General features: G+C 39.9%; 2 protein-coding genes across 3 annotated transcripts in view; one reads left to right on the forward strand and one right to left on the reverse strand.

Annotated features, from left to right (window-relative positions):
- Positions 1-14,436, forward strand: part of LOC6566919 (tyrosine-protein phosphatase Lar) — a 99,754-nt gene that overhangs the window by 64,778 nt on the left and 20,540 nt on the right. Inside the window, exons 5-9 of the mRNA XM_043214650.1 lie at positions 1,796-1,975; positions 13,269-13,505; positions 13,565-13,711; positions 13,781-14,065; positions 14,353-14,376. Coding sequence (XP_043070585.1) covers positions 1,796-1,975; positions 13,269-13,505; positions 13,565-13,711; positions 13,781-14,065; positions 14,353-14,376 — 873 coding nt within the window. The remainder of the gene's footprint in view (positions 1-1,795; positions 1,976-13,268; positions 13,506-13,564; positions 13,712-13,780; positions 14,066-14,352; positions 14,377-14,436) is intronic.
- Positions 11,065-12,699, reverse strand: LOC6566921 (protein screw). 2 transcript variants are annotated; one of them, XM_001993434.3, is made up of 3 exons: positions 11,454-12,699; positions 11,178-11,396; positions 11,065-11,121 (listed from the first exon to the last, which is right to left on the reverse strand). In XM_001993434.3, the coding sequence occupies exon 1, from the start codon at positions 12,678-12,680 to the stop codon at positions 11,499-11,501; it is 1,182 nt and encodes a 393-aa protein (XP_001993470.2). In that variant the 5' UTR covers positions 12,681-12,699; the 3' UTR covers positions 11,065-11,121; positions 11,178-11,396; positions 11,454-11,498. The 2 variants fall into 2 exon arrangements, with proteins under 2 accessions (XP_001993470.2, XP_043070586.1); XM_043214651.1 differs by having other exon boundaries at positions 11,067-11,121; positions 11,178-12,698.

Raw genomic sequence — 14,436 nt, forward strand, 5'->3', positions numbered from 1 at the left:
GCCAAAACGAAGAGAGCGTGCCACAGGAGTGCATGATGGTGGGAAAATGGCTGAAAATGCCAACAGACTAAGAGATAAAACGGACGTTGAGAGGCGGCAATGACGGCAACGTCAAATGTCAACATCAATATTGTTGTTTTTTCGTTGTTGATTGTTATTGTTGTTGTTGTTGTTGTCGCTGTGCCGTTGTCATTGTTGCTGAGCTGCTGCTGCTGCTGCTGCTTCTTCTTGTTGTGCATTTATGCATATGCAGATATACTATATAGATGTGAATGTATATTTGTGTGTATATATTATAATGCATGCATACATTGCAGTAGCGTTTTTTGTCTCGGTTAAATTTTAATTTCACGCTGAAAAACACAGGCACAACACAAGCCAGCCTGATAGTAAGAAAATGCTCTGCGGACATGGGAAAGAAGATGGTAGGATTAGGGGTAGAGAGGGAGTGCTGAGAAAACAAGGACTGCAGATAGCTCCTGTGCCGTTTATTGTTGATGTTGCCGCTGTTAAATGTTTTTAGAGCAATCCCCAAATGAAAATAATAAAAACAAAAATAAGCTCAGCGAATTTAAAATATACTTTTAAGCAAATAATTTAAGAACTACAAAAACATTTATGTCATTAATGGTCAGGGTTTTTATGCTTGGATTAGCCAAAATTTTCACTAAGATAAATTCTGTTAATTAAATAAACTTAATAATAATAAACTTCACTAAAATAAAGAATATATTTAAAAGTGTAAAATTTAGATTAGCCTTCCATTTATGCGACTATTTTATAATGTCATATTTATAAATCTAAATTGTTAAAATTATAAATTCGCAGTTTAGCAATCATAAGAATCCAAATAGTTAGGACTATTAACGGGAATTGCTATACCTCAGTTTTATAAAGCTAGCCACACAGATTCAAACATTGGTAGGTCCAAGTTTCCATTTGTATTCAGCTGATTAATGCACGACACTTATGTACATGAACTTACATATCTTATAAAATAGTTGGAATACTCCTACTGCACCAGAGGGGATAAGCGCCAACAGCATCCGGCAGATGTGCCATGCATCGTAATGGTAGCTGCCGGGGTAATTTGGGGGTGGAGTTTGTCGACGTCGCCCCTGCCGTCGACTGCTGGATTTAATTGGAAAATGTAAATGAGCTTTGTTCATTTGAAAGATGCAGTCGAGAACGGCCACAGCCGCCTCTTCACTGCTAGTCGCGGATTTACTTTTAACAGGGCGCCCCTTCTTCAACATTTTGCCGCAAAAACAATGCGAATGCAGCGGCGGCTGCGAATACGAGTGCCAAGCCCTTAAAGTGTACCACAAAAGAAATTGTCACAAGCAAAAATGCTGACCCTTGCTCCACACACACATACGCTCATATAGTGGGTGTGTGTGTGTGTGTGTGTGTTTGGTGCCCACCATTGTTTGACTTACAAAATGGCGTAGAAAGCGGCAACAAACGACGCAACCGAGCAGCGAGGCAAGCTTTTTTAAAAACGGTAACTTCCGTTTTTAAAAGCTGCATGTAAAACAATACTTTATATGTGTGTGTTGTGTGTGTGGATGGGTGTGTATGTGCGAGTGTATGTGGGTGCGTACATATTTGTGGCATATTGTTTTCGAGAACTCCATACCCTTCTATAAAAAACTCTTCACATGCCACATATATATTTTGTTATTGTTCTCTATGCAACATAATTTTGAGAAGCGGTTCAACACGGTTGGCTTTTCTTTATTTTCAAACATTTTGCGACTTATTTTCATTTTCATTTTCATTTTTTGCGTTGCAGGCGATAAAACACCCGCGGGCTTTCCGGTTATAACACAGGGCCCGGGCACACGCGTCATTGAGGTGGGCCACACAGTCCAAATGCAGTGCAAAGCCATCGGCAATCCCACGCCCAACATCTACTGGATCATAAACCAGACCAAGGTGGATATGACCAATCCGCGATATTCTATAAACAACGGTAAGTTAATATCTGAATAATTAAATATATATTATTTTACTGTTGCAAATGTCAAATATCATCGTAATTGCGCATACAATCCAGCAAATATATTAAAGCTGAGTTGCAAATCTCAACAATAAAAATCTAGTCAGTTATAATACATTACAAGATGTTCAAAAGATAATTCAAAGTTGTTTTTCGAATTGAATAGAAAAGAGAGAGGAAAACTATTCGCCAAATTTAAACAAACGCGCATCTATTTCAATATCACACGAATTCTCTTACTAACAGTTTGTAAAAAATTCAATTCACTGGCAGCCATCCCTTTGATCTCCTTCTTGGCATTGAGGACATGTGCATCTAGCAAACACATAACTTGAACGAACCGGTTGCCAGGGTTGCTGAGTTGCTGCTCCCTGAGAAACGACTTCATTTATTAAAATTCAAGTCTCTGTCGCTACCTTTTTGGGATCTTCCATGCTTTTTTCTACCCATCTCCGTCTTTTATTTTTAGTATTTTGCGCTTACGCTCATTTGAATTTCTTAGGAGTTTACTTATGCTTCGCCGCATTTTGTGCTACAAGTTTTTCGGCGCTTAGTTAACGTTTGACTTTTGCCAGCTGCTGCTGCTGCTGCTGCTGCTGCTGCGTAACTTACCTTAGCATGCCCCATACCTTACCTCCTACCTGTGCCTTACGCCTCACCCACCTTGCTTAGCTTACTTGGCTGCCTGACAAATGGCAAAGTTGGTCCTTTAAGGATGGCGCTCCTTTTTTTTGTTTGGTGCTGGGCAGCTGCGGCTGTTTTATGAGGCAGCTAGCTGAGATCTTATTAGGTAGAAAACTTTACAAATGTCAACAAAATGTCGCCGGGTCCTTTAATCAATCACTACTTTAGCTATGCATCGGGTTTGACTTTCGAGTTCTCCAAAGGTATTTCTAATTACGGCATATGCCCGATAAGGACCGATAAGGCTGTTGTTGTCGCTGCTAGTTTCTTGTGTGCCTGGAATGACACATCAAACGGCGTGTCGTTGATGAATCTAACAAAGCCGTCAACAGCAGTGGACGGTCATTAGAAGCGCAAATATTGACATTAATATTGACATTAATATGCATTAAAAGAGTCCTTTTAAAATGACATCAATGGCCGCGAAGCCCTGCCGTGTCGCGTCACCAAAACCGACAGACCAAGCGACAGTCGCGATAACAATAATTATATTTGCGTTGCGTTGTCGACAAGCTTTACAATGGGGGGAGTGGTGATGGGGGCTAGCAATGAGGAAGGAAGGCTTGGGGAACAAAAACCATCACGTTTCAATTGCAAGTGTTATCGACAGGCGGCAGGCCGATCAGGTCCTGGTCTGAATGAATGCTGTCCTGACATGACCAGTTACAGCAGCAGCGGCGCCACAGCCGGAAGCCAACTCCGGAAAGGTCCGGCCTGCGGCAGCCGCTTTAACAATTCAAAACGTGTTGGGCATAGTAAAAATGGCAAGGGCCCAAGTCAAACCTGGCCACAATGCTAATGAAATGGACGCTCGCTTAATGACAACCCACTAAACAATTGACTCGTCGTCGCAACACCAAACAAAGGTTCGGCCAGCGGGAAGTCCTCGAACGCCCTGCACTTCCCAGTTTGTAAGCTCATTAGCGGAACACGTTGGCAATGGCAAATGAGCAACTTATGTAATATATATACAAATTAACCACATTTTATATCTGTCGTTGAAAATATAAACGATATTAATAATAGATAAGATTCACATTTAACCATATGCATTTTTAAGTTAACATTTCCATATTTTAATAACAAAATGCACTTTAACTTTATCATTTTCTTTCTTTGGCATTCAAAGTTTCCATATTCCATTAAAAGGCGAACAAAAATTATTTTAATCTTATTACGTTTACTTTTTTACTTACTTGGAATAGAGTTTGCCTATTGGGTCTATAAAAATATCGATTTAACTTTTGTTCATTTAAAAACGAAATTGAATTCTGTAGTTTCTGCAGTAGCCTCCATTAGCTTGTTCTAAGCTCCTAACAAAGTCGTTGCAACTCTTGTTATTTTGCATTACCTACATATATCAAACTCATGGCCAGTTGCAATTACCCACTAAGAACTAACCACTTTGTTTTAGTGGCCGTAGCGCATTACAAATTAAAAACTGTTGCAAAAATTTCCCCAAGGTAAAATCATTTTTTACGGTCTAGCATAGTGTGTGCTCTCCTGTTGTTGTAGTTGTTGTTGCTGTTGTTTCGCAATGTCGAGGCAAATTTTCGTTTCTGTTTTTTTTTTCCTGCCGCCTCTTAGTGTGTGGCAGGCGGCGGGAGGCACAGGTCGACTAATTTAGCGTAACACGAACAACAGTGGCCATGGACGTTGCGGGTTAAATTAGTTTTACGTGGGCCGCACAACTTGGTGCAGAGCTGGCTAGAAGACAGCGAGTCGCCATCTTTGGCACGTTAAACGAAACGTAAAAATATTTCCGCCAGCTAAATATCCTTTTGGGTGCCCTAAACGTCTCTAAGCGGCACCTTCTGTTGCTGTTGCTGCTGCTGCTGATGCTTCCCCTGCACCAGCGCTGACCTGCCCGTGTGTCTCTACTTTTGTCTTAAAGTACGTTTTAAATTTATGAAAATGAAATAAATTTTCGCTCCAGGCGCGGACGGGTTCAGTTTGGTCCGGTTCGGTTTGGTTAGGTTCTGTACAGTTCAGATTCTATTTTATTCGGGCTGCATAGCAATGATGGGCGGGAGAATATGGTATTATGTATATATATATATTTTTGAAAATAAGTTATGCAAGTCATGTGCCGTTTTATTCAATTAGCACTTTATGGTCCTTTATTTTGCAAACCATTCTTCACCACCCGCCAGCCACAGCCCAACCCACAAAAGGCAGCTTGAGGCGCGTTGATTTTTCGGTTATACGGCCGTTGCCTGCTAATTAGGGCCCCCGGGAGGGGTACGTGAGTTATCAAAATGAAAAGTAACTCCACATAGTCGCACTTCACATAGCTCACATTGCGTTCTATTTGTCCCACCTCCCCCGATTTGCCCTCATTCCCTTGCACTGTCTTTGTGCTTGCTTCATAATTAAATTAGAACTTTATTATTTTAATAAGACGCCTTGGGTATCCCTTTGCCGTCTCCGGTCCCATGTTCTCTGTCGCCTTTGTCATAGTTACAATCATTTTCCGCCTTTGGTCACGCCCCATTTGCTTTAAGACTTGTTAATGTGATTATTATGTAGTCCTTGTGAAGCATTTTCTTGGATTGCTAATGCATCTTAAAAATGATTAAAGTGCCTTCTAAGCAACAATTGATATTTTTATATATTTAATACTTTGCCTATTCATAAAGCTCTGATATAATCAGAAAATGCATAAAGCATAAGTTCAATTCAATATATAATTTCTGCTGAATTTAAAGCAGAACAGAATTGAAAAGGCAAATGTGCTCTCAAGAGAGTATAAATTGTAATGACATGCTGAACTTATTTTCTTACTGATTAATTTAGGCAAACAACAAAATTGGCACAATGATGAACATAAAATTTTATTTAACAATTGAGAGGCATTCACATTGAGTACTGCCAAGTACCTTCTAATCAAGTCCCTTAATTGTATGTGTGTGTTAAGTGACCCTGCGAGAAGGGTATAAAATACTTCGCTGTTATGTAAATCGCTGCATTTGGCGTTTTATTATCCGCTTCTGCCCTTTGGCGAATGACAACGGTCGCACTTCAATGCGCAAATACATTTATAAATATTTTATTTAAAATTACTTCGGGGCATTGCCGCATTGCCGTTGATAGTTAATTTTGTCCACGCTGTGGCATAGGCGCAGCTATGGGGGACAAACCGACCGACCAGCAGACAAACAGACAGACAGTCCGACAATAATATTGAGCATAATACCTTTATTTTTATTCGCCTGCCCGCCAAATAGTCCCAAAGGGCTTTTGTTCAATAAAAAATAAAAATAATAATAAAAACAAGCAGCAGCAAGAACCTGCATTCGCCGCTTCTACTGACCATGTTCTGCGGCTGCTTGTCTTCTTCTTCTTCGCATTTTTTGTTTAGAAGGGTTCAATGCGTCTGGGGAAATTACTTTATAACTGGATTGGGGGCTAGGAGCTGGGGGTTCAGGGTCTTTGCAATCCTGGGCTGCTTATTGCAAAAAAAAAAAAAAACAACAAGACGATCAACAACAACATGAAGAAAAAACAGAAAAAAGGTATGGCGAATATTTTTCAAATACCATAATTTAGCTTTTAAGCAAAAGAGGCTTATCAGAAATTGGTTTTGCTTGGCCAATTGTTTTAATGGCCAGTACGTGGAATGGGCAATGAGCTTACGCAGAACGCGCACAACTGTCACCCCATGAAGCTTGACTGAGACGGCGACAAAGGGTTGTCATTGTCCAATGAATTCAATATGACAAGTGGCAAGTGGCAAATGGCAATGGCAAGCAGTTAATGATTTGCATGACGAACCGGGGAATTGAGTGGAAAACCAACTTAAGAGAGCTTAACTGAAGCACATTGCTGTATCACTGGAAAAGGTTCTTCAGACAGCTAGAATCATGAGTGAGTGTTAGTATTGAGTAAATTGTTCAGACGATTCTAATTGGGCTTAAAGAGTAATTGGGATATATATAGTAATTGGGATATATATAGTATTCCTTAAATCGAAACGAAGATTGATTGAGTAAAACTTAATTTTATCTTAGTTTATCAAACTAAATTAACATTACACAATCAATGGTTACTTTTAGCTCTGCTAAAGTTGGGAAAATGAAAATAGATCATACAATGTCCATTTTTGTATTAAACTTGAATACAAAGGGAACTATTCAGTGAAATTTTATGCTTATTTTATAAACTTAGTAAAACTACTCACATATATCTTTAAGTCCAGTCTTAAATCTTTACTAGCACAATGTTGTTTTAAATTCGTAATGCCCATGTCGTAAGCCCCGAATAGCAGTTTAATCTTTATGTTTGCCCATTGTCGTAAACGAATACACCTTGTCGCAGTCTCCAAGCTGTCCGTTTGTTGTGCACACACGCACGCACATGCTCTATCTCTCTCTGTCTCTCTCTCTGTCCATGTCGTTCTCTCTTTCTAAAGGCACTGTGTTGTGTTTTTTTGCCACTTTTATGTACTCTTGTTAAACTTAAACTACACGTGGCAACATTTTGGGCGCAGCTGCAGCCTCTTTAAAAACAAGCACTCAGTCCCCTTAAAATAATCATGCGACTATAACTTTAATTACTGTGCCCATCATTACAATCGTGGGCTGCTGCTATCCCTGCTACCCCTGCATGGCCCATACCGACACCCAGCACTCTTGACTGGCACTTGTCGTGAGCAGGCAGGCGCCTGCTTCGGGGCGGGCACTCGCAATTATTTACTTGAGCTGTAAAACTGTAGTGAAGACCAAGTCAACTTGAAAGCATTTGAGAAAGTTTAATGCTTAAATTATGAGCTACCCCCTCAACACGCAACTCCCAAAGAGTTGACAGTCACTTTTCTTGAAAATGAGACAGTAATTGCCCAAAATTTCTGCATGACTGAAAGAGGCGGTCCTTCAGAGACTACATTCGATCCCAATTCGACCTCCATTCCAGAGGTCAGTTAAGTTTGTCATACTTTTTTCTTGCTTCTATTTTGGTATCTATAAGTCTTGGTTAAATTAAAAACTTTTAAACTTTTATGTACCCAATCCCTTTCCTCACATTACCATCAAATTGTTGCTGGAGATGACGACTACTTAAATTAAAGTATAATTTAATTAATAATCCCATTTGGCCACACTGTGCCAAGCTGTGAGCAGACGCCTTAGTGGCTGTGGGATTCAGCCAAGCGATAAGTTTTACCCTCCTTCCTCCCTGCGCTTGTGTGTATGTATGTATGTATTTGTGTGTGTGGCAACGGAAGTTACAAAATATGAAAATGACTGCGCAAGCGGAAGTGCAGTTGTGGCGTGCCACATGTGTGCCATGCACACACATACGTAGAGGCAGGTTTGCGTTTAGGGGTGGCCTGGGCACAGGTCCGTGTCTGGTTTTTGTATTGGGAGTCGCCATTGTCTCGCGCCTGTTGTTAATGGCAACACTGGCACAAAAGACAAAAACGCGCTGCTCTTTTGCCTGCCTGCCTGCCTGCCTGCCTTCTGCCGCTGTCGCCTGGCTCTGATTGACTTTGGCTAAATAGTCGTTCGGGCCATTAAAAGCGATTCAGCAATAAAGCGCCACCAAAGTGCTACACAAAGATGCCAACTATTGGGCATGGTTTGAATGGCTTCGTTTCCGGTATGCATGCAATTTTCGGTGGTTCTAATTCGATTAAAAGTGCTGCGGCTTGAAGGATGCACTCAGCAATTATTTTAGCTGGTTCGAAAGCCACTGTCAGAATTTACTTATAGAACGCAGTTCAGAGCCTCTTACTTAAGCTTATGCTGCTTATTAATCCAAAACTGTTGAAAGGATTACTCTCTCTGTCTTTTATCCCGAATATTCCTAGCGCTGGATCGAGGTTCCTTAATAGGAGCCTTAAAGAATATTTATATATGCGAATCGAACCAACAAATTTGGATTTTGCAGTGTACTGAAACAGTTCACCTCAACTTTGAAATTGCTTGAACTGAACTCTGTATTCTTGAGAAAACACCTATTATTTTAAACCACAAGCAGAAATGGAACTCGTTTTTGATAACTCATTTTCCAAACCGGTTCGCCCTGCACCCAATTTAAGTTTTACCATTTCTTTATTTTTATGATGCTTGAGAGAATTTTTAATTTTCATAAGAGTTCACACACACACACGCACACGCACAATTGGGACAGACAGGAAGAGGATCTGGAGGCTAAAAGGTCACCAGATGGGACGACGCTCAGATGTTGTTCATAGCATAATTTTTATTGCACAGGCAAAAGTGCTGGATAGCTTTTGAAAACCCTTCCAGACTCCACTGTCTCTCTTTCCCTATCTCTCTCTTTATTTCGTCCACATTGTGTGTGGCTTATGTTAATGTTTTAATGAAAGTTGCTTTGCATTAATTTTAATCAACCTTTTGCGAAACATTCTACCACGCAAACGAAGCAAATGCCGGTGGTTGAGCATTCATTTATTTAAAGTACAAAAAACAGACTACGTACCCAATATCCATAGTTAAAATGCAGTGGCATTTAATGGTTGTTTGAATGGTTCGGCGATTCCTAAATAACAACAACTATACGAAAAGTGGTGTTGCTGGCGGTACGGAAAGCGCAACAAGCATAATAAATGTGCAACAAACAAGCCAAAAAAGTATGCAATAAATTTCACAACAATCAACTTTGATGCATGTTCACCTAACAGCCACAAAAACAAAATACTAAAATAAAAGCAAAACGATCCCGAAATGGTTGTACACAGTGGAAAAAAAAGAACGGCGCTACAATCATTTAGCAGCATACATCATCATTTTTAGTTGTTTGCTTTTTATTTATACTTTTTCAGCTTTCCCATTTCCGTTGCCCTTCCCCAATAAAAAAACACACACATAATATACACGAGTAGCAGAACCATTTTTGCAACATTTAGCACGGCTCGATTTATACAATTTATATACACACTTCATGTTGCGGGATGGGAGGCAAAAACACGAGTCATTAAAATGATTCACTCAGTGTACTCGGTGTCCCCATATTATTGCATTTCTTTTGACTGTGCTTTATTTTTATTATTCTGCTGCTTGCAGCGAAGCGAAGCACATTTCCATTAATTGCCCAGCATCAAAACACACATCTATGCAAGTATGAAAACTTTATTTACATTAGCTGCAGCCTTTCACTTGTTCACCAATCGTTTTTCACTTTTCGCATATTGTACATAAAATAGAAGACAAATAGTTGACATTTAGAAAAATGAAAATATTTGACATTTTCGCTCAGCAGAAAAATATGTTTTTTTAATGCAGATTTTGTTTTTATTCTACTCATGGCTATTGACCTTAAAGCCCAGACTTTAATGTCATAAAGTTTTAAATTTGTTTTTATATTTTACTAATAATTAAATTACTGCAATCAAAAATTCATCGAATTGATTTAAAACGTAAAATGCTTGGAATATTTCATAAAATTTATAAACCACTATAAAGAGCAATAAATACATTTTTGGGCGAATAACTGTAATGGTTATATTAAAGGAACCACTATTTGGTTTGGGATCATTGCAAATTAAGCAACGGCGTTCTTTTCATCCCATATAAGAGCTGCTCGCCTCTAAATGTTAATAATAAAAACAATTTGTCAATCCTCTCAGATTATGAAATGCAATTTCAGTGGCATTTTTTTGTCAACCATTAAAAAAAATTGAAAGTACCAGTGAAATCAAATCTGACTATATACAAAATAGTAAAATGTGCTCTATAAATAATAAAACGATTAAACTCTACGAATCTTCTTTCGTATTAGTTTAAACATGCAAAATACCTGTTACCACAAATATGATGCATATTTTATGCGAGTACTTCCCATAAACATTTCATGGCGAGTATTAAGTATTTAAAAATGAAAGCAACTGATTACTTCTAGTCTTTTTAAGCGTAAATTGTTGTATTCAGGAATCGAAATTTTATAATTAGATGTGTTTTCGATACACAATCAGTCTAAGCAATTTAGCATAAACTTGAACTAACAATCGCACTCAGCTAATATTTATACTCACTTGTGAGTATATTGTATAATGTCTATGTAGGTTTATGACAGACGGAATTAGCTCGTTTGAGTACATATTTCATTGTTTATTGGTCATATAAATATAATGCGAGGGTTTTTGACACAGTTTACGACGTTTTATATGTGTCATTCACATTAGCTTAATATGCCGAAAAAATGCGCTCAATATTTAATAGACCCGAGGCTGAGGATTGTTCACATCGGCAACAACACTGTCATAACTTTTATACGGCCTTTAAAATCATATAAAAACTGTGTTAATTTTCATGTGTTGCATCCATCCGTCCAGCCGACTCCGCTTCCCGAGCATCCCACAATCCAATCCACACACTCACATAAAAAGAAGGTAAATTCTGGCCATTTTATGGGCCAATGAGTATCATGCGGATTTGGCCATTAAAGCCAAGCTACAAAACGAATGAAAGGGCATCCTGCACACTTTGACTTTAAAATTTATTGATAAATCTAAGATCTTAAGGCTACTTACATATGCGTCCGCTCAGAGTTCATAAAAGGTTATAAATCATTAAAGCTTTTTTGCTTAAATATAAATTTGCTTACAAATATCAGAACTGGAACGGGAGGATGAAAACTGAGCCTTTTTCGCTCTTGTATAACCGATATGGTCCTTAGCCTTCATCCTCTCTAATTCTTTAAAGGTACTCTAAGTCAAAAAGGGGCGGACATTCATCTTTAAACCAATGCCCTATAAACCAGATTAGACTGTTTCAGGTCGTCTGATATATTTATATTTTACTAAAACCTTTGGAGGGTCGACTGGTTTTCCGCCGCATTCCTCTACGCTTTTCTAATGACATCCGCATTCCTTTGCCACGGCCTTTTGGTATTTGGTTAAATCGATGATGTCCTCGTTAAGGTATCGAAGTATGGTTATGGCGCCTAGCACAGTGGGCACACAGCAAGGCTTTGGCAGATGCGGCTGCTTGAGATGCATCAGCGTTTGAACAATTGCATGATTTGTGGCATTCATTTTGGTACCCAGAGGAAAATTGCAACCACCGCCGCAGAAGTATGCCTCGAACTTCTTGGGTGCAATGACCCAATTATGCATTTGCAGCTCCTTAAAGTCCACGGTGAAATTGAGCCGCTCGCAGGACTGCGGCGGCTTATAATAATCTGGCGGTGGCATGTGATGATAACCACTAGCCGCCAGCGTCGCCTTACGCTTGTGCAGCTCCCGCTTGAAGCGTAATTTTTGCACTTTGACTAGCAGTTCGGGCCCATTGAAATAACCCACAATATAGGGCTCCAAATTGGTGTGCAATTCCTGCGGCGGTACCAAGCCAGCGGCTAAGGCGCCCAGCTTTGTGTCGCCTAAAGAGATGCGCAGCTCGTGTCGCTGTTTCTGCAGACCTCGATGGAGCAGCCAGGTGTGCAGCGTCTGCGTCAGATTGAACTCCAGCCAGCCCTTGTAATTGACTGTAGTATTCAGCGACTGCAAAATGCGATATGCTCCCCCATCCTGATTGTGACTGTAAATCTTTTTGTATACGGAAATTGTCAGATTCTGGCGCTGCTCCTGCAAACTGGGCTGCTTATAAATTCGCAACATGGCCTGCACTAGCATTAAGTCCATGGGAACATCATTCGTATTAAATGTTATATGCATATCTAATTCATTGCCAAGGTCCCGGTTGCGGCTGGAAAAGGTCAATATGCTATTGCTACTGGCTATTTCTTGACGATCCGCCCTAGTTAACAGTATATCATCTTCCATGGAACGCTTGTGACGCTGATGCAGCACCTCCTGTGGCTCCTGCTCCTCGTTGATCTCATTGTAAACCTCCAGCAGGAACTTTGAGGCTGAGTTATGCAACTCCGGTTGTGCCAGCCGTCTGGGTCTGTTGCCCAAATCTAGCAGATCGAGCATCTCAAATTGTTCAGCAAGTGGTTGCTCCGCTGTCAAGTACGAGTTGCTCTCGACGTCCGACAACATAAACAGCAGTGAAATTAAAACTGAGTGAAACATTGTTGTGCTTAGCTTAGCTGCCAATAAATAAGTGAGTTGTGTGGCACAAAATACTTATGTTATATAGGCAAACAGGTAGATTTTGGAGTGATGTCTAGGTAGAGCTCAAGATAAGTATTCTCTCAAATATAATGGAGCACAAATAATCTATCACAAATCCACAACTTGAACCGCTTGCAGAAGTGCTTTCTCAGCTGTTGTTTTGAGGAGTTGGGAATTAACCCTATCTGTAACCAACAACCAGGCTTTATAATAAGGCGACTACCTGGTTTTAGCAGGCCCTAAAGGCTACCTAGATTTGGGGTATACCTAAGCTACTAAGCCAATAAACCAAAGAAATGAATAAAAACACATTATATCGGCAGTGAAAATGTTAAAATATGATAAATGAGACTGCGAAAGAATCATGATAGAAATGATGAATATTTTTTAGTATAAGAAAAAAGTCGCTGAATTATATACAGTTAACAAAAATCAAAAGATCTAGTTTAAATTTAAGATTTAACTGAGAACAATAAACATTTTGAGTACGAACTTTTCTTATATATAGATACAAATGTAAATAATGCTCAATCTGATTTCTTGTAGGTGTCTTGTCAATCAACAACAGTCGCGAAGAGGATCAGGGCAAATACGAATGCGTTGCAGAGAATTCGATTGGAACAGAGCATTCGAAGGCCACACATTTGTATGTGAAAGTGCGTCGCGTTCCTCCCACTTTCTCACGCCCACCAGAGTCCATCAGCGAAGTGATGCTGGGCGCAAATCTGAATCTGTCCTGTATTGCCGTTGGCTCACCCATGCCACACGTCAAATGGATAAAGGGTAATTATAAATGAAGTTTACTTGCATGATAGCCAACATTTAATTCTGTTCTTTAATAGGCGCACAAGATCTGACACCGGAGAATGATATACCCATAGGTCGAAATGTGCTGGAGCTGAGTAATATACAGGAGAGCGCGAATTTCACCTGCATAGCTGCCTCCTCGCTGGGTCAGATTGAAGCCGTATCCGTGGTCAAAGTACAATGTGAGTAGAAGAAAAATACATCAATTTAAATATAAAAGAACATATCATAATTTATATCTATATCGGCAGCACTGCCCACGGCGCCAACGGACGTGCAAATCTCTGAGGTGACCGCCACCTCAGTGCGCCTGGAGTGGTCCTACAAGGGACCCGAGGATCTGCAGTACTACGTCATCCAGTACAAGCCGAAGAATGCGAATCAGGCCTTCAGCGAGATAAGCGGCATTATAACCATGTACTATGTGGTGCGCGCCCTCAGCCCCTATACGGAATACGAGTTCTATGTGATAGCTGTGAATAATATAGGACGTGGTCCGCCCTCGGCGCCGGCGACCTGCACCACCGGTGAGACAAGTAAGTAGCCCATCTGAACGTTATACCATTTAAAGACAAGCCCACTAACTGCTCTTTAAATATACATTTTCTTTATATCCATGCTGGCCACAAAAAAAAAAAAAAGGATTTTTCAAGAATTTTACGCAACTCGATTTTCGGTTTTTGTATTTTTCTTGATTTCTTTTCGTATACGCTTTTATTTTTTATGTTGACTGCGGTACTCACCCGTTTCTCGTTATTCCATTTCTTCCCCTCTATCTATCTCTCTCTCTCTCTCTCTTCCCACGCTTACCTTTGGATCTTAGGCGATTTCTCATTTGGTGGCACAAGTAAGTATGCTTAGCCTTGTCTTCTACTACGTAATGTTATGGCCAAAACAATTTCCATAA

Source organism: Drosophila grimshawi, unplaced genomic scaffold, assembly GCF_018153295.1.
Source record: "Drosophila grimshawi isolate 15287-2541.00 unplaced genomic scaffold, ASM1815329v1 contig_1377, whole genome shotgun sequence".
Taxonomy (NCBI): domain Eukaryota; kingdom Metazoa; phylum Arthropoda; class Insecta; order Diptera; family Drosophilidae; genus Drosophila; species Drosophila grimshawi.